The 24,494-nt window shown below is 49.4% G+C and overlaps 1 protein-coding gene across 1 annotated transcript in view; it reads right to left on the bottom strand.

The window, feature by feature from the left end:
- Nucleotides 1–24,494, bottom strand: part of EPAS1 (endothelial PAS domain protein 1) — an 82,190-nt gene that overhangs the window by 5,524 nt on the left and 52,172 nt on the right. Inside the window, exons 3-11 of the mRNA XM_029937298.1 lie at nucleotides 21,267–21,418; nucleotides 20,762–20,846; nucleotides 17,329–17,447; nucleotides 17,014–17,219; nucleotides 8,074–8,180; nucleotides 2,795–2,942; nucleotides 1,935–2,149; nucleotides 668–861; nucleotides 90–200 (exon numbers count right to left, since the gene is read on the bottom strand). Of these exons, the coding sequence (XP_029793158.1) occupies nucleotides 90–200; nucleotides 668–861; nucleotides 1,935–2,149; nucleotides 2,795–2,942; nucleotides 8,074–8,180; nucleotides 17,014–17,219; nucleotides 17,329–17,447; nucleotides 20,762–20,846; nucleotides 21,267–21,418 (1,337 nt within the window). The remainder of the gene's footprint in view (nucleotides 1–89; nucleotides 201–667; nucleotides 862–1,934; nucleotides 2,150–2,794; nucleotides 2,943–8,073; nucleotides 8,181–17,013; nucleotides 17,220–17,328; nucleotides 17,448–20,761; nucleotides 20,847–21,266; nucleotides 21,419–24,494) is intronic.

Here is a 24,494-nt window from a genome sequence, read left to right as displayed (position 1 = left end):
AGACCAGGGCCTTGGCCAAGTGGTCCCCCTGGTCTCCGCACAAAGGGACGAGGCTGCGAGAACGGGGGTGAGGCTCCATGGCCGCCTACCTGGGTGCCGCCCTGGTCCTTTGCCTCCGTATCTATGGTGAAGAGCTTCTCGATCACTTCAATCTTCAGGTCGTCATTCAGAGATGTGTAATAGTCTCCAGGGCTGCTGGGCTGGGGGCCAGGAAGGAAGGTGACCAAGAGTATGACATGGGTCTTCCCGGAAGTCCAAGGCGAAAGGAGAAATATACTTCTGGACCCACAGATTCAACCCCATTCCACGGAACAAGTAGGTATAGAGGGACCAGTCCTTACAAGAAGGCTGTGGCTGGGGGCGGGGGGGGGGGGCGTTCTTGAGTGGGATAGTTCCCGCCCTGCCCAGGAATAAGCCACGGGCTCCAAGCTGTGAGCAACTCAGCCCCCACCCTCAACAAACTTATCCTTTAGATAAAGGGGGGTACAGACAGATATTAAGAGCGAACAGGTGGCCAGTGAGGGACATCCCCGCCCTAGGGGACTCCGGGTAACCTGAGGGAGATGCAGGCAGGATTCCTGTCTGGGGCATCTACTCAGCCATCCTGGAGCAGCCAGAAAGAGCAGCCCACCCTTGCAGTGTCCTCACCCCAAGGCAGGGTGCTCACCGTGGAGCAGCTGCTGCTGCTGCTGGTGGCACTTGGGGTGGCACTCCCGGAGACAGCCGATTGGGGCACAGTGAAGGCGGGCAGGCTCCCGGCCTCGCTCTGGGTGCTGTGGCTCCTCAGCTCTCTGGACCACGGCTGGCTCGGGGGCAGGAGGGCACTACTGTAGGCTGAGGACTTCTCGAAGTTCTGGCTCCCTGTGTAGACAAGGGCCTGGCCAGGTAACCCCCACAATCCCTGGGCTCACCCCTGAGTAGAAAAAGCCCAAAGGAAGCACAGAGAGGCCTTGAAGGGTCTGAAGGGGTACCTGGGCTAGGCCCTCCATGCTCCGATGCCTGGCTGTGACCACGGGCCCATTACTGGTTCTGTGAGTCCATGAACAGGCTCCCTTTGAAGGGAACACCCTCCTGGACCACGTCATTTTCAGAGACTACAGGTCCTAGCACTCACTTCCTTGACAGGAGGTTGGGAATGTTGAGGAAGAGGGAGTTATAAGAGGAAAACGGGACAATCTGCCTCAGTTCTGCCACAAAATAGGGACGCTGGAAGACCGGTTGTCCTGGGGCCACTGCCCTTTATAGTTTCTGAGGTTGCAGTCCTCACGTGGCCTCTCCGGAGCTCTTCTAAAGGGACCAAGATGGTGCAGGGTGAGCACAGAGGTGTGCTGCTGGCACTGTGGCAGCCATGCAAAGCTGCGGGAGGAGTGGGGGGCCCCTACCTGCGAGCAATGCGCCTCCCAGTTCACAGGGAAGGTGCGTCCAGCATGGGAGGGGGACCAGGCCTGCAAATCCTGCCTGGGGCCACAGGACAAGTCTCTCCACTGGACAGGTAAACATTTTAAAGAAACCGGGCATATGAGGGCTTCATCCTGGGCCAGAATCTTTTCTCCATCCACTTCTCTGGAATTGTTTCTCCTGCCGTTTGGGCCTGGCCCTCTACCTAAACAAGCAATCGGTCCTTCAAGGGCCAAGTGGTCTCAGGCCATCTCTCCTGCTGCCCCCTCCCTCGTCTCAGACTCTCACTGCCTGGGCCAGAAAATCAGCTGACTCCTCAGGAGAGGGTCCCCTGTAACCCCACCGCATCAGCACTTTGTAAAGGCAGAAGCAGGACCATGTGGTGTTCTTTGGGGCTCAGCACAGTCTGGCCACATTCACAAGACTCAGGAGGGGCCGGGGAAAATCGGAAAGGAAAAGCGGAAGCCTGTTAGCCTGCGAACCGCCTCCCACCCCGAGGGGCTTCAGCAGGCCCCTTTCAGCTAAGAAGCACCCACCGAAGTCCAGGGAAATGATGGCGTCCCCTGCAGTGGGGGCCAGCTGGGCCAGCTCCTCCGGCTCCTCCTTCAGCTTGGTGAACAGGTAGTTACTCTGCTCAGACACAGCCGCCTCACTGCTGTTGTCAAAGATGCTGCTCATGGTCATCAGGTGCGGCTTGAACAGGGATTCGGTCTGGTCCATGGAGAACACCACATCGTTCTTCTCGATCTCGCTGATGGGACAAGGGGTGCATCAGACCTTCCATACTTTCTAGCAAAATCCTTTTATACCCACAGACCCATGGAATACCAGAGCTAAACCTTTCAGCCAAACATATGGGTCTGGGCCTGTGCCAGCACTTTGTAAGGAACCACCCAGTGATGCCTGGAGTCACAGCGGCAGCCATCCTGAGAGTGCCATCTGGCTGTGGATGCGTCTCGGATGCTTTTTCTTATTGTGTGTGGGCTGCACTGTGTATGTAGGTTGGAGAGCTTTTGTTTTGCTACTCTAGAGTGTGACCGCCTCCAACTTTCTTCCCAGACACTATGGAGTGGAGGTATTACATCTTCTCCTGGAAAGGACAAGCCATCCTCTTTCCTTGTCCCCAATTTAGAAAATACTTATTAAGTGACAACTATGCTTTCTGCCTCCCCAAATGGGTCAGGGGCATGACACAGAGGACAAGCATGGGGGAAGATGCAGGGAAGAAAACAACACTGTGCAGGGGAAATCCCTGTAGTTCCTGAGACAGCCACGGGAATCCTCTGGGTCCTAAGGATCAGCGCTGCAAAGAGCCCCCGGAAATAGTGCCTGGTTCTAGCAGGTCTGCCCTCCCAGAACCTGCTGCTCTCAGTCCGGGGAGCCGTCACATGCTCACCTCAGGACGTAGTTCACACACATGATGCACTGGGGCTGCAGGTTGCGAGGGTTGTAGATGACGGTCCCCTGGGTCTCCAGCCACACATAGCCCCCATGCTTTGCAAGCATCCGGTACTGGCCGCTCACCACCTGCCCTTTGGTGCACACTAGGGGAGGAGAAATGGAGCCCAAGGTCAGGAAGGCTGGGGAGCAAGACCTCACGGGAAGGCAGTCTGCAGGGAAACAGACAAGACTGGCCCCTGAGGCGCAAGGACCTGCTGATGACTCTTTTCCTCCTCCAGATCCTTCTAAGTGCTCATTTCACATCTGTTTACTGTAGGAAAGAACGGGGAAGGCATTCCCACATTCCCCAGTCCGGAATTCATCATCTGCTCCCATTAAAAAGAAATCAATACATCTCTTTAACTTAAAGTCTAATGTTAGAATTTCTGGTAGTTTTCTGACCTGGACATATACATTTTCATTCCTTGGGAATTCATTCATCAGAATCCTAGCTCAGAACTCCTCAAATCACAGGGAACTGGAGGATGCATGGTGGAAGCATTAGAAAATCTGGCTAGCATGGGGACTTTGGGGAAAGGACAATCCCCCTTAGTTCTGGCTGCCTCATCTGCACAATGATATGTTGATAAAAATACTACTAATGATAACATCATCATTAACTACCTGGAAACCACAGCTGTTCGTGCTGAGCGCATCTGCCTGTCTGGCTCACCAGCTGCAGAAGTGCTGACTGAATATCCTGGACAAATGCCGAATGGGAAAAGCTACCTCTTCCCCGGGCATAGATAACACTGTGGGCGACCCCACAGAGGCCATCCAGGGTCTCCATAAACGCGGAGAAGCGCCCCTGTTCTCCTCGTAGGCTCGTGGGCCACCTCCCCAGTCACCACTCCTGTGTGGTGGAGGAGGGCAGTGTGGTTCACGGTACCACCACTTGTGGTCTTCTGCGTTTGTTTTTCTGGGCATGTTTACCCTGGTCAAAAACTGAACAAGCAGCAGCTCCAGGGTGCTGGAAACACTAACTTACGTGTGTGCGATGCTCTGCAGTGTCTCAAGGGGAACGCGCTGCAGCAAAGCAATTAGAATGGCCTGGCGCGTAAGTCTTCAATGAGGATCAGTGTTATCGTCAGCTCATGTAACAGACGGTGACACCATGAGGGGTCTCCCGTGATTCCTGTCTTACATCTGAAGAAACAGAGGCTTGAACTGTCGAGTGACTTACTGAAAGGTCCCCTCAGTGGAGACAGTAGACAGGATCACAGCCCAAATTAAAGACTCCTAATCTAGGCTTTTGTGGTTCGGTTTTCATTTTTAAAATCTACTGAAGTGAGGTTTAATTTACTTCAATAGAAAATGCACCTGCTTTAAGCACGCGGTTCAGTGAGTTTGGACTAACGTACACACTCTTGCAACTCTCACCCCACAATCAAAGGTAAATGACTTTCCCATCACCGCACCCTCCACCACCAAATTCCGTATGCCTCCTGACGGTTAAGCCCCATTGCCGCCCCTGGTCCCAGGCCACCCTGATCTGTTTTCTGTCATTGCATGTTGCTCTTCTGTCCATCTGCATGTAAGTGGAACCATACAAGAGTGTACTCATTTGTGTCTGGCTTCTTGTCACTCAGCATGTTTTCCAGATTCCTCATGGTGCTGCAGGTATTCATGGTTTGTTCCATTGTATGGAGGGACCATAATTGGTTTATCCATTCACCTGTAGATGGATGTGTAAGTTGTTTTCAGTTTCTGTGCTTATCACCAACAAAGCTGCTATAAACATTTGTGTACAGATCTTTGTTTGTATGGACACATCTTGTGGGTGCAGCTAGGAGTGCAATGGCCAGGTCACACGCTAAGTGCACACTTCTTTAAAAGACGTGGCCACGTTACTTTCCAAAGTGGTGTATCAACCTCGTCTAATCTTTTTCACAACGTCCTGGGCAGCAGAGAGGATAAAGATCTTCTTTTAACAGGAAGAAACTAAGGCCAGGGGAATGGTGACCTGCTTGACATGACCCAGGACAACGGCACTCCTGGCACTGTGCTCTCCTCCTACACCCCCAAGCCGCCGTTCGCCGTTCGCCAGAAAGACTTGATTTGCTGGCGGTCCTAAATCAGCAGGGACTCCTTGGCCAAAGAAATCACCTCCTTCCTGATGTCCCTTTATGTGCCCTGCTGAGGCTCCCTTGCTGCAAAGAAACGATTCTTGCACAATTTCAGACGCCTGGAGTTAACTTATTTAGACGGATCTTAATGCAGACAAAGTTCAGGGCTCTTATTCTTTTTGATTAAACAGTACAGTGAGCAAAGGTCTTAACTGCATTTCTAGTGATTGCAGGCGAGGGCCTGCTCTGTCAGTAGAATATAATTACGCCTGCTTTCTAACCATCTGCTCATTAATGCCAGCCTTGGTGAGGGGCCTGCTCCTTGGTAGATAGGCCTTTTATGGCCTTTAATCTTGTTTTCCTAAGAGCACATAATGTCCTCACACAACAAAGAGAAACCGACTCCCCCCAACTCTCCCCACGCCTATCCCCAAGAGTAACAATGTATAAATTACTAATCCATTTGGAAATGATGGCTTTCAATTATCTAAATCTGGTTTGGGGACAGAGCTTCCCCAGTAATTTGAACGGTAAACTTTCACAGACTAAAACACATACACGCGGAAACTCGAGATGCTGGTGTATAAACCTGGACCAGCCTCAAAGTCGGGCCTCCAGTGATTTCATAGCATCGGCGTGAGTCTGTGCTACAACTTTATTTGCACAACCCAGTGACACATATGCATGCGTGTGCACCCACACCACAGAAATAGATGCTTCTGTTTTAGCTGGCATTAACCCGATTTCCAACCCATGCAGATTTCCCTTTGCTGGATTTGGGTCTGCCAGCTGAGTACACGGCCTTTGAGCTCAGAGCAGCTTTACTTGGCTCCAGCAGGGGAAGAAAGGAGCCTGTGATTTCTATCTGGGTCGTGAATTACCTTTAAGTGTGCTTAATGCTTAAATATACAGATTCAATGAAAAGCACCATATTTTCCCTGGAATCAGCAGGAAACTGATATGACAAACTTTTATCCCAGCTCTGTTTTAAGGATCCAAGATTTTCTAAGAAGAAAAAAAATCTTTTTATATGCCTTGTGAGAAGTCATCACTTTTGTTCCCTTTGATAGTAGTTACCTCCACTTTCCCACCCAGAAGACAAAGTGTAATACTGTCCTCCAGGAATTCCCAGAAACGTTTAGTACTATCCCTTGCTTTGACTTTGCCCTTGGCTCAGGAAAAAAAAAAAAAAAAAAAAAAAAAAAGCTGGACTTCCCCCCAGTTTCGCCTCTAAAGGAGAAAAGGCCCAGAAATCCAGGCCCTGGAGAGTCAGGGGGTCCGCTGGGCCAGAGCCCAGGTTGCTGAGTCACATTATTGGGATGACTCAGGGAGCAAGAACCACCATCTAAGAGAGAAGCATGGGGGATCCCACCGTGAAGGCTGGACGCACAGCCAACAATTTCAAAGCTGCGATAGGGGAGGGCTGGGTCCCATCCACGGGCACAGGAGTACCTGTGTCACCCCCTGACTCCTCTCTGGGTCCCTGAGTAGGACTGAATCTAGGTTGGTTGGTGTTTTTTTGTTTTTTTGGGGGTTTTTTTTGCTTTTTTGCCAGAGAGCAGAGTGAGAAACTTCTAAGGGGTACTGCTGCACTGTGAGCTCAAACCCCAAAGCCATGAGGAATAAGCAGAGAGACCAATTAGAAGAGAAGATCTCACTCTAGAAGAGAATATTAATGGTGCTCCCATACAGTTTATAGGGGTTGCTAATCCGTTAGCTGCTCTGAACTCAGCTGTCCTGCCCTTAGGACAGACAATGGATTGAAGAACAATGGACACACAGCAGCACTGCCATTTTCTTCACTGCCACCCCAAACCACAGCTGATCCTGGAGGTCCCAGAGCAGCAGGGCCTCGTGGAATCTTGTTAGACTTACCTTTCCCATTTTTAATCCTCCTCTAATCTACTCAGCACCTTGGTTTGCACCACTGTTGCCACTTACTTTGGAAGGCAGCTATGCTCACCACTATACCACCAACGCTGTTGCCACTTACTTTGAAGCGTTCTTTCCCAAATATGTGTTTTGCCCTGAGTTTTTCACTCACTAGTGCCCCTATTTTACCAAACACTGTGCTAGATACTCAGGCTAAAGATGAGAGCCATCTTGCTCCCATGGAGCCCACAAGTCTCCTTCGCCTTCAAAAATGAGATCCCTTAAGCCGGGGAGCAATCCTATGAATTTCTATGTCCCCCAGTGGGCCGATATAGGGTTATAGACCCAGAGTCCTGTGTGTTGATGGGCTGCATGGATTCAAGGAAGTTGTCTTAAATCAACAGCAAATAGGAAGTCTTAATTAGGAAAATGGCTAAGTGAATGCATTGGAATTGCCTTGTCACATATGGCAGCTACTAGCCAGGTGTGGCTATTGAAATTTAGTTAAATGTTTAAAAATTCAGTTTCTCAGGTGCACTAGACATTTCATACGGACTATGCAGATGCAGAACAGTTCCATTGCAGAAAGTTCTACTGGACAGTCCTGTTCCAGAATGTCTTTCATAATTCAGGTTTTCTTTCAAGGTGCCAAGCACAGTGTCCATATGCCATCACTGGTATGCCTGGGACAGCCTCCAGCCAACTTCTCTGATCCAGCAAGATCTCTTGGGAGAACCACAGCCTACCTCATCTTTTAAGTTGTGCCCTACGACCTTCACCTCTTTAGCCCCATCCTCCCCCATCCTTCAAGTTGCAACTCGAGTGCTCCATCCTCTCCTTCCTCCCCCCCTCCCCCAACTCTCCTAGGCCTCCTCTTCTCAGAACGGGTAGACTTGCTTCTATAACCACACAACGCAGTTGACTATGTGTTGTCCTGTATTGTGTCTACAGAGCTGTCCCACAGGGTTGCACAGACTGCTGACTGCACGTGGGTGTTGGGTGGAGGTGGCCTGTGGGGATGGAGATTCAGCCCACCTTCCACTAACAAAGCTGTGTGCCCCCCCCCCACCCCAAAGGAAGGGTGCGTGCCCTCTTCCTAATTTGTGTGAAGTTGTCATATGGGCTGGTGGCAGCCTCGGTTCTTTGACCATCCTGAGGACACAGGGCTCGTCTGCCACACAAGATATGATGTCTGAGAAGGAGGCAAGCAGGCCTTCTCTCAGCTCACTGCCACACCTCACTCAAGGCCATATTCCACAGATACAAGGGTGCCACACAGGGCGCTCCAGGAACTTACGGTTCTGGTGACTTTTGGTCATGTTCTCTGAGTCCAGAGCATGGTAGAACTCATAGGCTGAGCGGCCGAGCAGCTCCTCGGGGTGGTAACCAACCAGTTCTGTGATTCTGAATTAAAAAAAAAATTATGTGGGAAGAGACACTATATGAATATGGGTGGGGGTTCAAGGATCTAAATCCAGAAGGTAAATCAAATGCACACATGGTGGTCAACTTGCAACTGTGGCTCCAGCCAACCTGTACTTCCCGAAATCAGGTTTGGAGAGTCAGGGGATTCCTGTCCCCCAGCCCCAATATACACACACACCTAGCCTCCAACAATCCTGGACAGGGTTCTCCCATCCTCCACCTCCCAGTTTCTGCAGGTGAAGGAGCAGAGATCCATGGAGAGCAGACAGTTTGCTTGACAAGCAACCAGAGACAGACCAAGAATGAAAACCAGGGCTCCCGATGGCCAGCTCAAGCTTATGCGAGTACAGAGTGATATAAACCACAAGTGAAAACCATGTGGCGTCAAGCTGGGAAGAGTAGAGTCGGCCTTCGTCTGTGTGTTAAGCAGTGACTGAGGAGGAGAGTGGGCAGGAGACGCTGTCTGTGCTTGATCCTCCCTTCTCTGAGTGCTCTTCCTCAGGCCCTGCCCGGTGACCTCAGGTACCTCTTGGACATGAGGCTTGCCTTCCATGGTACTTTACCTGCCCCTGCCTACTTCAAGGAAAGGGGGCGAGTGGGTGGGAAGTGCCGAGAGGGAGAAATATAAAAGCAAGGTGGTGGAAAAATGCCTCCTCATTACACCCTGATAAGTGGGCAGCTCTGAAATGACAGGGGTTGGCTGTCCCAAGTGTCCCTGTCTTCCCCTGTAAGGTGTCTGGGTTTCACGGGAAGTGGGCAGAGTACAGACAAATGTGGAGAACCATGAAGGGTCACGTAACACTCTTAGAACTTTTTGCTCTGTACCAGAACCACTGAAATAAAGAAGTCCTGCGCAAGAGCCACCAGATTAGCTGCTTTCCCACATCACACCTAAATATTATATTTCTTGTCTTTATTATCTCCCGAAGCTTTTCTAATGGGCTCATTGTCTTGTTTACTTGGCCTACCACAAGTGGGGCTATGTTCTTATGATTACAAGCTCTATTTTAGAACACATGACTTCCGAGTAAAAAACCCTGTCATCTATCCACTTTGGAGATGAGTAACATGGAGGGGAACGCACAAGCAGAGAGCAGACGCAGAGGCACCTTGATTTCCCATCCCTGTTCTCTCCACCCTCCGAAAAGCCTTTGTACATGTCTTCCAGAACAAATTATCCTAAAATATTACTTCCATCTTGTTGTTCCCCTATTTTAAGCATTGACAGCTTTCTGTATTACCAGCCACTATCAACCACTGTTATCGCCATGATCAAGAGTAAATATACTCTGCCTAACTTCAAAGACCCCCAGAATCTGGTCTCCAACTTCCCAAGCAATGTGACTTCCAGCTAACCTGCAGCATGTCCTACACCCTGTGCCCTGGCACAGTGCTCTCCTCAAAGTGCCCACACCCGGCAAGCCCATTCTTGCTGCAGAGCCTTGACATCTTCTCCTCTCCCCTCTTCTCCAGGCCCTGACGATTGCAAGGCCAGCCCCAGGCCTGGTCCTCTCCACAGAGCCCTAATTCCCCCAGCCCTCACCGGGGTCTCCTTCCCATGGAGTCCTAATAGGTGAACACAACATCACAGACCATTACTCACATCCTAGTCTGCACCCCCTGAACTCAAGAACCACTTCCTTTTTCAGCCTTCCCTACAATGGGCGCTTGATAAATACTTGAGTAGCTGAGTGGTGGATTGATTCTCTCTTAGGATCTAAGGTGCAACAAGAGCCCTGTCTACTCCAGCACCGCTAAGGGGTCTGGGCAATAAAGCTCGACTTTTTCCTCCCAAAACACAAGTAACTATCTCAATGCATGTCAGTGCACATGTGCACACACGCACACACACAGCTCTCAGCAGAACCCCTTCATCCTTTCTTCATTCTGGAAGCTGTGGCTGGAGTGGTCACTGGTGAGACTTAGGGGTTAAAGCCTTGGTCAGACTAGGGGCAGCCCAACGGGGCTGAGCAGCTTAGGCCTCAGCTGATTCCGCCCTCATGGAGATTTCTCCAGCAAGATTCGGGCAGTTCACTGGTGCCAGCCAGCTGGTCTCCCACCAGGAGGATCTGTGCCCTCACTGGGCCAGGAGCAGAGAGGCCTCTAAAATCATCAGCAACAGACATGTTCCTTGGCAGCCTGATCCTGGGGCTGGTGGCCATAGCACCTTAGCGAGGCAGAGCCTGGGGGAGAATACAGAGATGGCAGAACAGAGCTGGCCTGCCCTTCCTTTCCTATAACCAAACCGCTTTCCTGTCAGGTCTGGGACCTTTTGAGCATAAGCCTGGAATTGGAATTGTACCAGTGAGCCCTGCTGACAGTGGACTCGCCATTAACAGGCTTGCCGGTTTGCCAGATAAATTGCTTGTGTTTCTGTACAGGGCTAGAATTTTCTAGAGACCCTCAAAAATGAGGCCATCCTGGAAAGGATCGGATACCACTCCCTGAAGAAATTAAATCTTCTTTCAAGATTACAATCTTTAAAATGTTCAAAGTAAACGTTATTATAATCAGCCTCATAATAAAACATTTTTAAAATCTAATTACTTTACCATGCATTCAAAGGCACACAATGGGCATGTTTTGGAAGGAGACAAACAAACCTAGATTTCAGAATTGCCAGCTAGCTTCCCAGGAGTGGCCTTCTCATTTATCTTGTCAACTAAAATAAATATTTAATGTCTCCTTCTTCATTCCTTTAAACAGACTACTATAAAAACTGGGAAATACACATACCCCAAACACAATTGAAGAACATCTGAGTTGTCAAACTTCACAAAGCCAGGAAACCCCAACTTCAAGCTAATGGTCATTCCCCTCCATCTGCAGGCACACAGACGCCAGTGGGGGGGTTAATGAACCGGCTTGTTTACAGGGTCAGTCACTACAGCACAGAAGGGCCTTCGCCGGGTCCCAGAGAAGCCCGTGGAGCGGGGCTGTGATAATGGTTTCATCTGCTCTCTCCATCAGGGGCAGGGAGAACTATTTTTTCTTTCTTTCTAATTAAGAGCCCTGACTCCCTGGGGAAAAAAATCAGTCTGGGGTCACCCATAAATTTAAAAAGTCAATTTGGTAGGGCTATTCTGTTTTAGAGAAGAAGGAACTGTAAGAGGGCTAATTTACCAGATTTCAGAAATGAGAAGAGGAGAGGTCACTCTTTAACAATAAAGAAACGAATCAAGGATGAGGCATGGAGAGGGATATAGACATAGAGGGGCAGCCACAGGAGGCGGAGACAGAAGGAAGAAAGAAAACAGACAATACAGAGGGAAAAAGGTCATTAGATTGTGAAGTGTTATGCCACGTCAGTACGCGGGTCAGACCGCCTGGCTTCGGAGTTCAGCGTTAGATAATGTCTTCATAATGTAAAATGACAGTGACTCATTGTCCTCAACTGTTCTTTACCTTCAAATGCTCACAGGTTCTTTTCAACATGGATTACCTGTGCCCGAGTGCCAGGAAGAAAATTACTCTCTTGGCTACAGTGCCCAGCCATTGCCTCAGCAGGCAGCAGACACCCAGTCAAAGGTCTAAGATGGCTCGCTCCTCTGGGTGACACCGCTATGTCGTGCACACGGGACAAGGCAGCAAGCTCCTTGAATTTAGGCACCACTGCCTGGAGTCCGGCAAGGTCTGGCCTTGGTTTTTACCCCCGCTTCCTCCACAGGGAAAAGATTTGCTAAGTCAATTAATCACGTAAACAAGATGTTTAGAGGGTATTTTAAATTATTTAAGAGGATAAAAGTTTTAAGGATTTTGTAACCACCTATTTGGTTCCCAAAGAATGCATGTGCTAATAAGCCATACTCCTATTAAAGTCTGTTTTTTCTCCTCCCACCCTTTCTGGCCGTGGCCTCTCTCCGGCAACAACCTGATCCACCTCAGTTTGGCTTCTGTATGGGCTTAGAAGCCTTGGAACTGCATCTCCTTAATAATATCCAGACAGCCCACAGTCTCAGATTTCACTGTCTTCTGCCTTAATATACTTTTATCCAGATTTTGTTTGCTTTAAACAGTAGTCCTTAAGCCTTGTGTTCTCCTCAAATATCATGTGGCCATGGGAAATCTATACAACCAGCTCTGTCGTTGAGGGACAGTGTTCATCTTGTTGGTGTGATGTGCGAGAGGTGTGGTGACTGTATACCTAGGAAGACAGCCCTGGCTCTGTCCTGGACTGACCCTGCTCTGAGGGCCACCAAATGCCACAGCTGCCTTTTATTACCTTGGGACCCGCCGGCAGTAAGAAGAAATTTGCCTTGAATTGTCACAGATCATGTAGAAGGAATAATGTTTGATTAGGAGGTTGATTCAGCTTCAAAATAGACTGCATGGAGAATTTGTAGAGCTGCTGCTCCTAAGGGAGTCTCTCAAGCAGACGAGGCAGGATAATATGTAAGCACTTCTCATACATATGCTTAGACTCTGGGCTGATTTCAGAACATTGTCATTTGGAGGAGACACAGATGCACAAGGAGAGTACTTAAAGCTTCTTCTAACTCAAAGATTTAAAGAAATTCACTATACCCTCTTTTATGAGATGCGAGCAGAAAGGCTAATAATATGTAGGGCTGCAAAAATATTTAGAATACACTAGATATGGCACTAAAAAAATACATAAAACGTATCAATTTGAAAGACCACTCTCCGTTTACAAATGCCACCCACCCTGTAAGAAAAGTATAATAATATATTAAGTATATCTCATGAAACAATGAAAGTATATAATCTTTTACTATTAATTTCCCTGAAATTAGCCTATTTTTTCCCTCAGATTTCAATACTTCTGCCTCCCAGGTATTTTGATGTGTATGTGTTTCACGACTCATGGCTCTTTATAATCTTATTCACTCACATTTTCTTTACGATCCCAACTCTTCTCTCACTACTAGTACCTTTCCTATTCCCAACTTTGTTTTTTAATGCTAATTTATTTGTGAAAAAGAGTGCATGTAAGAGTAAGGGAGGGGCGGAGAAAGGGGGACAGAGGATTCAAAGTGGGCTCTGTGTTGACAGCAGTGAGCCCAATGTGGGGCTTGAACTCACAAACCCTGAGATCCTGATTTGAGCCAAAGTCAGACCCTCAACCAACTGAGCCACACAGGTACCCCCCCACCTCCTTTTTTGTATAAAAAGAATTCATCATAATTTTGACCCACAGAATTTGGAACACATCCTAATTTACCCAATTATGCCTCATGTTGCCTTAATCCAGTGGCAAAACAGGGTTGCCTTCAAATTCTTTAACAGTAAAGGTTACATGATCCTCTTCGTTAATCTGAAATTTTCACTGTAACTCTGATACCGTATTCTCCCTATTGATGTGGAGCGTATCCACAATCTGCTTTTATAATTTATTTCTCAGACACAGGAACACTCAGGCACAAATCACAGTGGGATCACGTGAATAACAAAGTTGGCCCCCCCTCCCTGGATGTCTGGCTCCTTTCACAGTAACTCCCTGTCACCACTAGGTGGCACTGCCACATGGTTTAAGAACCACCCCATTTTAGAGTTAAACTGTCTGGGAACAACCTCTATCCCCCTTTCCAGCGAATGGAATGCTCTATTCTGCGCCACCTACTGCAGTTCATTAAGTTGCTGCTGTCTCAGTATCTAACTCTTTGGGATCGGGAACCATCTGTTTTACTTCTCTGATAGAATGGTCTCCGGCACAGGGTTAGGCACATAGCACATGCTCAGTAAATAACAGCTGGCTCACTGGTGGCTCAGTATTTTAGGAAATGGAGCAGAACGGCTCTGTGGGAGTCATAAATGGAGACAGAGCACCGATTACCATGATAATCAGGACATCCTTCCTTCCTTAACCTTGCCACCCCTTTGCTCCCCTTATCAAGAGCAGTCAACCACATATACATAAATGTGACTGACATAAAGCACCACAAAATTTACTTTTTTAAATGTTTACATTTTGGATAATTGATGCTAGACCTAATACGGTCCTCTGACCCTTTATGAAGAGGCACGGGACCCACAAATTCTGAATCATCTGCTTGCCTTTTTTCAGCGGCCACTGCCTCAGAGCCCGTTGTCTGGGTCCCATGGCCTCTGGGAACCTGGGAGTTAAATGCGGGATCACAGCCTGCTTTTTTCTTTTCTCTCTGCTTTCTTTCTCTCTCCTCTCCCTTCTACTCTTCTCTACCACCCTTTTCTTCTTTTGTTTGATTATCATCAGTCTGTGGTCTGCATACACCGAAGAAAAAGTACTTAACCAGCTTTAAGAAGGGATTTTGTGGATTCCAATTACCTTATATTTTCATCAGATCTTTTCAGTTTTCCTTATGGAAAGGTAATCCCCTTGGTGGGAAATTATAGCCCCTCAATGTGTGTTAGATGTCATTAAATCTAGTGAATTCCTAGATTAAACAGGAAATGGAAATCAGCCCTCCCCCCATTAGCTATCATACATAAGTGTTGGTTTTTGAAACATTAATCTCGGAAGGGTACTATGAGGCGGCAGAGAGAGAGAGAGAAAGAAAAGAGAGAGAGAAAGAAAAGAGAGAGAGAAAGAGAAGAGAGAGAGGGAAGAGAGTGTGCCTGAGTGCATGTGTGTGCATGCATACCTTTTCCTATTCTAATGAAAGAGCAAAAACAAAACAAACTACCAAAACCAAAAAATTCCAGTCCTCATCAAAGCAATAGAGAAATAGCACTTAAGGATTAAGGACTTAAAATAGTCACTTTATAAACTGTCTAAGCCATGTCTGTGTCCTTGTTAACTAATCTGCTAATCGGTTAAACACAACTTCCGTGAGGCACAGCATTCTGTATATTTAAAGAGCCTCTGTATTCATCCCTCCAGCCCACTGAACTCAGAGTTCGGGCCATGTAATTAGGTTTGTTGGAAGGCAAGATTTTGCTGAAAATGCAATGTGTCCAGCAGAACTTAGAAGCACGATCACCCTCCACACTGAGTCACAAAGCCCTAAATCACAGGTTCCTTCAAGCCAGTATCGACTTTGCCTGGAAGCCCTGAGCCAGGCTAAGCAGTCGGCACCGAGAAGCTCTCCCCACTCTGGATCCATTTCCTCCTTGGCCACTGTCGGGCCACTTCCTCCCATGTGGGTCCCCTCTTCTTTTATCCAAAGCAAAGCTGCTTTCAAGAAATGACCTGAGACCCATTCAAATCAGGTAATGAGTGGAGGACAACCTCAGATTAGTCTTTCCAGAGGATTTTTTTTCTTTACTTTAACAAGGATCAAAGTCTTAAGCTTAAAAAAATCCCTCTCTTCTATTAACTAGAGATGCTGCATTGTTTTCTCGAACTGCAGGGTTTTCCCAGAGCTCGTGGGGTCACGTCAGGGATGGGCTTTGCTCACAGGGGCTCCTTGCAGCTTGCAGGGTCCCAGGCATCCAGAGCCCTGCCCTGTCCTGGAGCCAGACATGGGGCTGCTCAGTGGGACTTCCCAGGTCATCTCGAGAGACTGGAGACGGCTGCACTTACAGGCCTGTGTCTTCCTCTCAGAATGTTCCTTTGAATGCAAAGGCTCCAACTGACAGATGACCTTGCACACAACAGGGATTTCTCAAATGCCTGCTTTGGGGACAATCTTTATCTCCAATCTTCATCCTGACCACAATAATGACACGATTAACCACTGTGATCAATGCTGACTGTGTTAGAGTTCCAGGACAAAAGTCTTCACATGTGGCATTTTCTCCCTTTGAGGTGAGAGTACCTCTTTCTTTAAAATTTTTTTTTTTAGTGTTTATTTATTTGAGAGAGAGAGAGAGAGAGAGACTCAGCACAAGTGGGGGAGCAGGAGAGAGAAAAGGAGACACAGAATCCAAAGCAGGCTCCAGGCTCTGAGCAGTCAGCACAGAGCCTGTCATGGGGCTTGAACTCACAAATTATGAGATCTCGGCCTGAGCTGAAGTTGGTCGCTTAACCGACTGAGCCACCCAGGTGCCCCAAGCACTTCTTCCTACTTAGAGAATTACCTGCTGCCTCTAAGATCCTGGGTCCTGGTGGCCAGGAATGACTCAAGGACCCTCTCACGAAAGTCCTTCAACTGTGCCTCGAGTGGAGGCCCATTCTTAGAAAGGGCATAGGTAGTCTTAGGCACTCTTCCAACAACTTATAATAAAGAACAATTTAGCATGAGAATAACAGCTCACACTGAACATTTCCTATTGGACTTGAACCTAGGCCATCCCTGCAAAGCTGACATTCTGAAGCACGTCCCTTTCCCGTAGGAGAGTTTCCAGGGGGGCCTGGTTTGGAGGGTTAGAGTCTAGCTTAGCTTCCTTCATCAAAAGGCCTTCAGAATTAGCCTGGACAGTGGCTGGAAGGGAGATGACACGGAAGGAACAAAGGCTGAGGGAAGAGCTCATTAATGGACGAGAACGCATGGAAGGCTCACGGCCATGGGGCAGTTTCCAGGCCAGACCCCGTAGCTGGCGGCCGGCTCCTGAACTGGGAGTGCTGATGGAGATGTCTAGACTCCAGTCTCCTAGGAGTGAGGCTCCTGGAATTTGCTCAGGACTTAGGAGCCTGGCACACATGTGGAGGACAACGTACACTAATGCGCAGCAGTTGACAAGGACAACGGAGCCATGCAGCAGAACGGCCCTGCTGTTGGCCCCCGATGTCGTAACAATGGGGAACCACCAAATAGGGTGTTCGGAGCCCTTAGCTGCACTGAAGGGATGAAACCGTGACGCATGCCCACAGTCTGGCACCCAGCAACACAACGCTCCTGCCCCAGACCCACAGCTTTCTCACAGGCATGGCACACACACCGGTGCAGGTGAACCCAGCCCTGCCACGGCACACACGCTCCGGGGCCCCCACCTGTCGTCACAGTAGGTGAACTTCATGTCCATGCTGTGGCGGCTCAGGAAGGTCTTGCTGTCCAGGGGGATGTCCATGTGGGACGGGTGCTGGATGGGCTCGCACATGATGATGAGGCAGGAGAGCAGGGGCTCCTTGAAGCTGCAGAGGCTACTGTGAGGGGGGCAGCTGTTGTACACCTTGACCTGGCCAGTGCAGTGCAAGACCTGGAGACGGGCCACGGAGGGGTCAGACATGGGGCCAGCGGCACACGTGCGGGGCCAGGGTGGGGGGAGGGAGCGGGGGGACTCCAGCCCAGGCCTGCTGTCATCCTACCTTCCAGGTGGCTGACTTGAGGTTGACGGTCCGGCCTCTGTTGGTGACTGTGCACTTCATCCTCATGAAGAAGTCCCGCTCTGTGGACATGTCTTTGCCTTTCTTCCCAAAACCAGAGCCTGGATGGGGAAGAGCAGAGGGATCCAGCTGACTTTGACTTTCACATGTATATTCGGAAGAGGGGCCCTGATGCAGCTTTTCCAGGCAATGTGCTGTCGATGTTTGCTGAGGCCCTGCTCCCTTAGCACCAGTAGGCCTGCCACGAATGCTCAGGACCATCTCGGCCTGCAGACTAACATTGTCTCATCTCTGGCTGGTCTCTCCAATTGGGAGTATAAGCTCCTGAAGGCTGTTCCACTGTTCTGTTTCCCACTGCGCCCAGTACACAGTCCGTGCTCACTTCGGGGTTGTGAGGCATGGGGTAGCCATAATCTTGGCATGCCTCTCCTGGGTCAGGCCCATGTCCTGTAGAAGGAATCCCAAGGGACAGTCTGGCCGAGACCCAGTCTCCTCAAAGATTAGAAATGTTTCTCAGACACCCCTGTTTTTTCTTCACCCCTGTCTCTCAGTAATTTGATCCCTCCAGGGCCCTATTTCCAACGTGTGGTAGTTGCATTCAGGATACCACGCCATCAGCTTTCCCCCTAAAGCAACATGTGTCAGGGCTCAAGAGAGACCTCTGGCCCAAGCCTCCTGGGTTTGGTGTGCAAGTTCACTTTGAAGATGAACTCAACACAGATCCTATCCTTTCTCGGTCAGAATTATAGAAATCACCACGACAAACATCACATCCTCCTTCCTGATAGTCTCCAGGTGCTGCCCACTCAGGGCTTCTCCCACTTTCCATAGAGCAGCGATGAATGCAGTGAGCACCAGCTGAGTCCCCCTCATCAGTGCCTACATTCTGCTTCCACCACCACCCTCTCCATCTTGGCCCTTCTCAGGTACACTCCTGCCCCCTGCCCAGTGTCACAGATCAATACAGAACCTTTTGTCCCCAAATAGTCACCCTCAAAGGACTGTGTCAAATGAATTTTTGGCATCTCTGAATCTATCTTAAGCATACATAAGATGTTTAGCCCACAAAATGAGAGAACAAAAGTGTGTGTGTGTTTAAGAGAGAACATTCCTCCATCATGATTATAAAACCATCTCTCCATAACATCATGAGGTTTCCTACAGTTTTGATTTTCATTGGCGGAGTCTACATATCATGAGACATCCTCATATCCTGGGGCCTGGACCCACCATCAGGACTAGTCCAGGGGAGCTGGTAAGCGCACTGGAGGGACTCATTTGTGGCTGTGGCATAGCTTACTAGTGTGGCTTCCTAACTTGGCTAACCTCTAGATTCTCCCCATTCTGCCATTTAATTAATCTCTCTAAACATAGCTCCAGATTACCCCACCCCTGCTCAAAAACTTTGAGAAGCCCCCTCTGTCTGTAGGATAAAGTTCGAGGCCCTCCACCAGGCCTTCAAAGCCTTCCACAATCTGCCTCATGGCCTTATCTCCTTCTCAGTGCTCTCACTAACACTTCGCTTCCAGATCATGAGTCCATGCAGGCCGGCACCTTCAATGAGGATTTGCTGATTCATAGACTTGATCTCAGGTCCTTGACACATGGACGAACTGACCTAAAGTTCTACTCAGATAAACACAGTAGAATCATGCTATGAATCACGGTACTTGCAGGCAGAAGGTCCTAGACTTTGCCTGGTCCAATACCATCAGTCTGAAAGGAGAGGCTCTGGGGGACAGAGCAACGAAGAGGCCTGGTTTGGGTCTCATGGTCAGGCTGAGACTAGGTCAGTGGCTGAACTCAGCCCGAGAACCTAAGGGTTTAAGAGTTTCTGGAGTACAGAGTAAGACTCTTCAATTTTCACAGGCTTCCAGCACCTGCTTTAGAAAGAGATTGAGTGGTGCCCCTTCCTCAGAGAACAGATGAGATCTTTCAACAGCACAGATAAGACACTGGAGAGCCTGTGGAGTGCTCTCTGGCCTGTGTACCCTAGGAGCCGGGTGGCCTGAGGCCCTGAGGCCAGAGAGCAGAGGGGCTGGGTGAGAACCCTAGCAGGGAGGGGGTTAGAATTCTGCACTTTGCGGGCTCTGTCTGTAGCAAAAGTGGAGGCGGGCCTGTGAAGCACCTGTTTCTGCAGCGTGTGCAGGAACAGAAGCCCAACCCTGCAGGCTTGGCGCCACTGCCGCTGTCACTAAGGCAGGATGAGCACACACCCCACGGCAGTGACAGGTGAGAGATGTTACAGGGGATGGGCCGCCATGGGCACCATCTGCCCAGAAGAGTGATGAAATCTCCCAGAAAGTCACAGAGCCCCACTTTCCCTCAAAGCTTCAGTCCTCTTGACAAAATGCTCATTTGTGCCTGTGTCTGGAGGTCCCCAGTTACAAGTCACGAAGCAGTAGCTCCAACTGTCCTTGCAAAGTGATTTCGGTTACGTGGGACCTTCCATCCACAGGTGTCTGCTGGACACCCCCATGGGTAAGATATAGTACGGGAGAGCTTTTCGATCTCGTCTCCATCAAAAACTCCCTGTTGTGTGTCTTATCACCAGGGGACCAGATCCATTCTTTATCTAGTCTCCAGAGGTGGCCGCCGTGAGCTGTGACTCCCGATACCCATGGCCTTGTGTGCTTGCCTCCCACACTGAGCAGGGGATGGCTTAGAACTCCCTCTAACAACAGAAGGGGGCAGGGTGACGCGGTGCAAGATTCAGGACTAAACCTTCGGAAAGTTCGGTGGCTTTTGCTTTTGCCCTTTGGGAGCCCTGAGCTGCTGTGTCAGAAAGTCTGGAGAGGGAAGGGCTCTGAGACTCCAGGGTGTGAGACAGAGGTCCAGCACTGCCGGAGGCCCAGCTGAGTCCCAGCCTCCAGCTACTGGCCACAAGGTCCCAGACGTGTGGGGGAGCCATCTTGGTCATTCCCGAGTCCAGCCCCCAGACAATGGTAGCCCAGCTGGTGTCATGTGGAGTAAAACAACCAGCCACCGAACCCACAGAATATGACAGGTAATAAAATGATCATTTCAGCCACTATGTGCTGGGTGGTTTGTTACACAACAGGTAAGAGCAATCGTTTCCATGAACATCTGGGCACAGATGAGTGTACTGGTTTGGGTGGCCCCATTTGGCAGAGGCACTGGCCTCGCAGGTGGTGAAACCTGCTGGAGACAGTGTCCTAACCCAAAGGACTGCCCTACTGGCATGGCATTGGTGTCAAGAAGGGCCGGCCAGAGACAGTTCTGAGTACATCTCTCCTGTGCCCTCCATCTCATGCTGGATATTTGAGGGATGTCAGTTTTTTTCTGGATAATGATGACCATGACCCATCAGCCCTACATTCGTAGACCAAGGGAAGGCAGAGCCCCTCCCAAGTGATGTAAGAAGGAATGAAACACAGAGTGAAGAATACTTTACCATTTTTGAGACTCAGGTTCTCACGGATCTCCTCGTGGTCACAGGGATGAGTGAAGTCAAAGATACTGTGTCCTGTTAGCTCCACCTGTTTCAAAAACAAGGTTGGGCTTCATTACTCCTAATGCTGAAGAAGAGGTCTCCAAGAGCCAGCTAAGCCACCTTCCAGGTTGGGAGATAGAGAGCAGGCTGAGGTAGGTCTTCCCATCCCCCAGCCCGGTGCTGTCCACAGACACGGGGACAGAATAAATACAAGACAGGTGGTGATGACAGAGAACTGATTCACAGGGTTGGTCTGTTAATCAAGGCAGCAGACCTAGTTCAGCAATGCCAATCCCAACACCAGGGGCTGGGAGTTTGTTCCTGGGTCTTGTAGCCTGAGATCAGAGAGAGTGGGGGTGGGCACAGGTGGGCAGAAGTCAGATAGATGTGACCAGAACCTTCCACTCATTTCTACCCCCAAATGCAGACACCTTCCCTTTTTGAAAGAGCCAGAGGAGGGTGTCACCTGTGTGAGTCCCATGAACTTGCTGATGTTTTCCGATAGAAAGATCATGTCGCCATCTTGGGTCACCACGGCAATGAAGCCCTCCAACGCTTTCAGGTACAAATTGTCCATCTGCTGGTTAGCCTCAGCTTCAGGCTCAGTTTCAGAGCAAACTGGGAAGAGAGGATGGTTGGATGGCTTATGTGAATGTGGTCCTAAAACAGATGTGACCGGTACAGATGAACACTAGCCAGGAATTGCTCAAAGGCATTAAGTGAACTTTTCTGGAAACTCACAGTGCCAACCATCGAAGTGTCACCACATACATAAGCAGGGGGTATTTGATAAGCACAAAACAGAGGACACCTGATGGGGCTTTGCAGGAGTGTGGCTGTAGTGGCAGCATACTTGTGGGCCCAGGGGTAATGGTGGCAGCAGGTGTCATAGATAGGACAGCAGTCACAGTAGTACTAGAGACCATAACCTTGACCGCTAACGTACATGGAGCAATGACTGTCTATCAGGTACTGCACTGAACATACCGTCTAATCTTTACAACGCCTAGGATGCAGGTACTATTCTTTGTCTCATCTTATAGAAGAGGCTTAGAGAGACGCAGTCATTGGCCCGAGGTTATAAAGACTGTGGTTAGTGGGCTCAGGCAGCTGAATTTGATAGCTACCCTCCTAACCATTTACAGGCTTTGGAGTCAAATAAACGTGGGTTCTATTCCTGCCATTAGGCTATGACTTTGGCTAACTTCTCTGAATATAAGTTTCCTCATCAGCCACATGGAAATAATTTTTATCTTTTGAGCAGTAAGGATTAAATGAGTAAGATGCCTAAAACACCACCAACCTCTGTGATTTCCCCTTTTCATTCCCTCTAGCATGGTGCCACTTCCCCCAAATTGCTCAAAGCCTAGATAGGGGCTGTGTAGCACACAAACGTACAAATTTAAGTAAAAACTCAGGAGCAACAGAACTGGTGACCAAGGAGGAATAGAGACAGCAAGTGCTCAAGGGTTCAGGGGAAGAGGGTGGTCAGACACCATTGTTCCAAAAAAATGGCATTTGAGGCGGCTCATAGAAAACAGGGAATCACTCTGTTAGGTGAAAGAACTTTCTGGGCCTGGGGTTGGGCAGACACTGGGCAAACATGGAGGTGCTAGGGCCTGCAGCAAGCCACTGAAAATAAGGCTCCATTTCCCAGTCTCAGTAACTGGGCTGCTGAGGGGGGCCCAGCGTCCCAGAGGGGCGGCATCTCAGAGCACCGCTCTGGGGAGAATCACCTGGCAATGGCACGCCGAATGGTCTGGAGAGAGACCGTGGAGACCAGAGGTGCAAACGATTGCACAAGGAGGCCACTGCATTCACAGTGGCAGGCTGCAGAAGTAGTCTCTGGCGCACCCCAGGGAAGCACTCACCCCACCACCAACCACTCTGACCAGCCCTACCCAGCCTTTCAAGTGCACCGCTGTGAAGTGCACCGCTGTGACCTGCAGAACAGCCGAGATGCAGACTCAGCTCTTGTCCCACACAAAGCTCCAGGCTCGAGCCCTTGGCTGTTGTCCTCGGGCTCTGGACTTTCTTTCAGCCCTGCCTCTCCTACCTCATTATTTAACTCCAAATATACATTTACTTACACAACTTTGTATTCATCCAGTACAAACATCAATCCAAGTAGACCTCATTTAACTTACAGAACAACGGGGTTAGAGAGTAATTTGTCCCTTATAAAAAGTGAATATTCACTTAACTAAAAGGAGTCTTCCAACATGAGACTGTTCTGGGGAATGTGAAATGCAGTTAGATTTATGGCCCACTTGGCACGGAATGCATGGATACTGTGAAATGAGGTTTGGTTTGGTTTACTTGGTTCTCTTTTCCCTGGAGCCCCTAAATTTAAGCTCTGGGCTATATGCTGTTATTCCTCAAGAAGAACAAATCCAAATTAGGAGATGTTTCTACCAAGGGGCTTTGGTGGCACCCCTGGGGACCAGCCACCTTCAAGACGGGATCAGGCACATGTGCCTGAGGCATCGAGAGAGCAGGCCCATCCAGGCACAGGCTAGCAGCCTTTAGAGCTAAGAGTTGGGCTGCAGACAGTAGTAGCTTGGTGGTTTTCCTTCTGTTTTGCGAAAATGGTGGAACCAATGAGGGGAATTCTTTCCTCTTCACACCCTAGCTAGCTTCTGGGAGGGGAGACCTTCCAGGGACGCCTGATACCACACACATACCCACATTTGATCCTTGCATAGGGTTTCTGCCTACCAACTAGTCAGTTGAACTGATGATAATGAGCCCAAGTTCTAGGTGTGGCTACCATTACCACCAATGTTGGGGTTCCAGTCAACAGCCATATTTAACCCTGGGCTTTGGGAAATGGTGATGGAACTCAGTACTTTCACAGTTGACTATGCATCAGAGTCCTCTGCAGGGCTTACTAAAGCAAGGATTTGGGGCCCCAGTGCACAGCAAAAATGTGGGACCTCTCATTGAAAACTAAAGCCATGTCCAGAGCCCCTCTCAGTGTGGAGCTCTGGGGGACTGCACAGGGCATAAACTCATGAAGGTGGCCTCAGATGGGTCCTTCCCCAGGGTTCCTGATTCAGTAGAGCTCGGGTAGGAGCTGAGAATCTACTTTTCTCACAAGTTCCCATTTGATGTGGACACGGCTGGCCCTACAGCCACAGGTTGAGAATCACTCCCTTAACTCAAGGTCCTACGAGTGACCCTTAGTGCTGGGAAAATCACTGTTTTGGCAGGTGGTGACCTAGTTTGGGGATGGGTGAGGAGAGGTTTCCAGCACCATTAAATCACACCAGATAGGTGACCACTTTCTCCAGACAGCAAAGGCCAGCCCTGTGATTCCTGGCCTATTGAGACAATTTTTTTTCTCCTCAATTTCTTTGATCTCAGTGGCAACACTGACATCAAAATCTGGTGTAATCCCAAGACAGCTCTATTTGGGTTAACTAGGCCCAGAGGAAATAGTTCTGCTTAAACTTTCCTGTTTTTAACCATTCCAACCTAGCCAAACTGGTTTCCATCCATGCCCACTACACTTGTTTCCAGGAGGTAGTGAATTGGCTGTAACAGCCGGCCAGCCCGCCTCTGGAAGGAAGGGAGAGGGGCACTCAGGGACCACGAATGGAAACAGAACATCTTGGGACTGAAGTCACAATGGCTGGAGGGCCAGGAAGCCAGCAGGCCAGCCCTGAGGGACCCCTGGGACAAGCTGGCCTCT

Source organism: Suricata suricatta, chromosome 4 (assembly GCF_006229205.1).
Source record: "Suricata suricatta isolate VVHF042 chromosome 4, meerkat_22Aug2017_6uvM2_HiC, whole genome shotgun sequence".
Lineage (NCBI taxonomy): Eukaryota > Metazoa > Chordata > Mammalia > Carnivora > Herpestidae > Suricata > Suricata suricatta.
The sequence above is the reverse complement of the archived record's forward strand: the minus strand, read 5'-3'. Positions and strand labels throughout refer to the sequence as shown.